The sequence below is a fragment of the Octodon degus genome, unplaced genomic scaffold (assembly GCF_000260255.1).
Source record: "Octodon degus isolate 3935 unplaced genomic scaffold, OctDeg1.0 scaffold00047, whole genome shotgun sequence".
Taxonomy (NCBI): Eukaryota; Metazoa; Chordata; class Mammalia; order Rodentia; family Octodontidae; genus Octodon; species Octodon degus.
Window position 1 is genome coordinate 6,879,794 of NW_004524623.1, and position 3,047 is coordinate 6,882,840.

The window sequence follows — 3,047 nt, forward strand, 5'->3', positions numbered from 1 at the left end:
GGAATAAGCGCTTCCCTGGCAAGTGTAAGGACCTGAGTTCAATCTCCAGGTCCGAAAAAAAAAAAAAAGTGGTTAAAGACCTGACTGAAGGAAATATTTAAATGGAAGAAAGACCATATTCTCAACACATGCCTTGTGCTACTTAGTTGCTTAGAAATTCTGGAGTATAAGCTATCAACTTCTCTTGAAGTCTTCTTGCTTCTAAAGAATTTCAATTTGCCTTTTCAGCCCAAGGAACCAGTGGTACTCTGGAGAACCCAGCACTGGACACAAGTCTACTGGAAGAGTTTTTGGGCAATGACTTCGATGTGGGGGTCTTGTAAGTAATGAAAGGACATCAATGGTTTCAAACTTAAGTGGTAATTGAATGAGATAGGAAGTGTTTTGGCCTATTCTATTTTCCAAAGAATTTAGATGTAGTTGATATTATTTCTTCTATAAATCCTTGGTACATTTCACCAGCAAGGCTACATGAACCTGGAACTTTCTTTGTGAAAAGTGCCTTCTCTCGACAACTTGTGTCATGGCAAAAATTCAATAGCTTGAATAAATATGGGGCTATTTAGGTTATACTCCATATCTTTTAGTAAATTTGTCCATTTCATCTAGGTTGTCAAATTAGTGGCATAAAATTATTCACATTTCCTTATCATATATAATGCCATTAAGATCTATAGCGACGATCTTTATATTGTCCTGTGTATCAGTAGTTTGTCTCTCTCGTTTTTTCTTGATCAATCTGGAGGAAGTTTATAAAATTTCTAACTTTTTCAAAGAACTGGGTTAGAATTATAGTCCTAGTTGTTCTTCTGTTTTCTCTTTCATTGGTATCTACTCTTATTTTTGGTCCTAATACAGCTATGCAAGATTTCTTTTTTATTTTTAACTTACATACAATAAAACTTAAACTTTTTGTATTAATTTCATTGCTGGGACAAATACTCAACACCCAAAATGAAGGAAGGAAAGGTGTATTTAACTCACAGTTACTGGAGGTTTCTGTACATATTCCGTTGGCTCCAAGGCAGAGTGGCATATAGCAGAGAGTGACCTTTCATGGTGACAGCAAAGAGCAAGAGCAAAGGGAGTGGCAACAGCTCAGACGGTTAGCTGGCCTCTCAGCCCTCCTTACACTGTAAGGCAAATTACCTGCCCCAGGGCAGGTGCAGCATCCACACCCACAATAACTAATCACAAACTCCAGAAGATGTCCTATAACTGCATGAGGCTTTGGGAGGACACCTAGACACAAACCGCAACAATCCTTAAGAAATATAATTCAGCCTAATCCAAGTTCCAAAGAAATTTTGTGTGCCCTAAGAGTTTTCCTCTTTTTCTTACTGGAGACAGAGTCAGATATTGCAAGCTGGTTTTGAACTCACTATGCTGCTCACGCTGGTCTCGAGCTCATGGCGCTCTCCCTGCCTCAGGCCTCCCAGTGCTGGGTAGGAGGCGGCACCACCACGCATGGCTCGAGTTCCACCCATAGGTCTACTTGTGATCCATTTGCAATTAATTTCTGAATGAATTTTGAGATATGCCCAACTAATTTATTTGTATATGGATGTCCCCTAAAATTATTACTTTAGAGCCTTTATCCATTGAATTCATGGGTGATTAAAGAAATGACTTGGCCATATTTGTGAGGTCTCATTCCTAGAATTTCTGTTCCATTCCACTCTCCTATGTGCCTATGATTTTGTCAATACATACCATCTTTACTACTGCACCTTTGTCACAAATCTTAATATAGTGTAAGTTCTCAAAATTTGTCTTATTTTCAAACTTCTTTTATGAGGAAATATTAAAATCATCTTTTTTATATCTAGAAATCCTGCTAGACTTTAATTAAAATTGTATTAGTCTGAAAATCTACTTGGGGAGAACTGACATCCTAAGAAAAGTTAATCTTCCAATCCATGAACACAATATATGTCTCCATTTTATATTTCTTATGTCAGTGTTTTATAGTTTTCAATATACAACATATAATCTGTACTTTTTTTATGTATTTAGTACAGGGTCTGCAAGGTTTCACAACACAGCTCAGACCCCTGTTGTCAGCCTCCCAAGCACTGGGATTACAGGGGGGCTACCATGCCCAGTCTCAATTGCCATCTCAGCGTCCAGGGGGCAGGGCCAGCTTGGCATGCCAGGGATCAAACCCCAGTCCCTGCCCCTTCCTAAGCAGGTGCTTTAGTCTGCTGAGCTATCTAATCAAAATACTGTTTGATTTATAACCAGGAATTTCACATTTTTTTCTTTGAGCCATTGTACATGACATTTAAAGACATTTTTGTGTTCCAATTTTTTGCCAGTATATACAAATATCAATTTTTTGCTTGGGGGGTTTGTGTTGTAATATTAATTATATGTTAATTCTAAAGGTTTTTGAAAAAAAAATGTATTTCTTAGGTTTTTCTATGTTGATAATTATGTTACCTGCAAAATGAGACATTTTCTCTTTCTTTCCAAATGCTGTTCTTTTTTTTTGACTCTTTTTCCTGAAAGCTTACTGAATTGAGTACAATACTGAATTGAGAAGTAGTAAGAGAAGATATTCTTGCCTTGTTTCTGGTGTTAAAGAGGAACTCAATTTCTTAAATCATTAAGTATGATATAAGTTATAAAGGTTTGCAGTGTCCTTCATTCCTTCAATGTGGGGCTCCTAGTTTGATGAGAATTTTTACAATAAATAGATATTGAATTTTATCAATTTTTTTCTGTACTTATTGATGTAATTATATGTCTTTTTTGTCCTACCTATTAATATGATGAACTATTTTACTTAATTTTGAATATTGAGCTGCATCAAATTTACGGAGTAAACCTCAAATAAATCTTGCATATCAGAATTAATATATATTAATATATGACCTGCACACTTTTCCCCCCCTGGATTCACCGATTAAAACTTTGTTGTGGATTTTGCATCTGGGTGTATGATCTGGATGTTCAAGAGAATACTGGTCTGAAGTTCCCCTTTTTGATACTTTTGTTTTGGGTAGAGTTGGGAATCAAGATAATCTGTCTCAGTCTCTGTCTCT

The 3,047-nt window shown here is 36.4% G+C and overlaps 1 protein-coding gene across 1 annotated transcript in view; it reads left to right on the top strand.

The window, feature by feature from the left end:
• Positions 1 to 3,047, top strand: part of Myrfl (myelin regulatory factor-like) — a 110,914-nt gene that overhangs the window by 5,889 nt on the left and 101,978 nt on the right. The window contains exon 2 of the mRNA XM_012514956.2: positions 229 to 319. Coding sequence (XP_012370410.1) covers positions 229 to 319 — 91 coding nt within the window. The remainder of the gene's footprint in view (positions 1 to 228; positions 320 to 3,047) is intronic.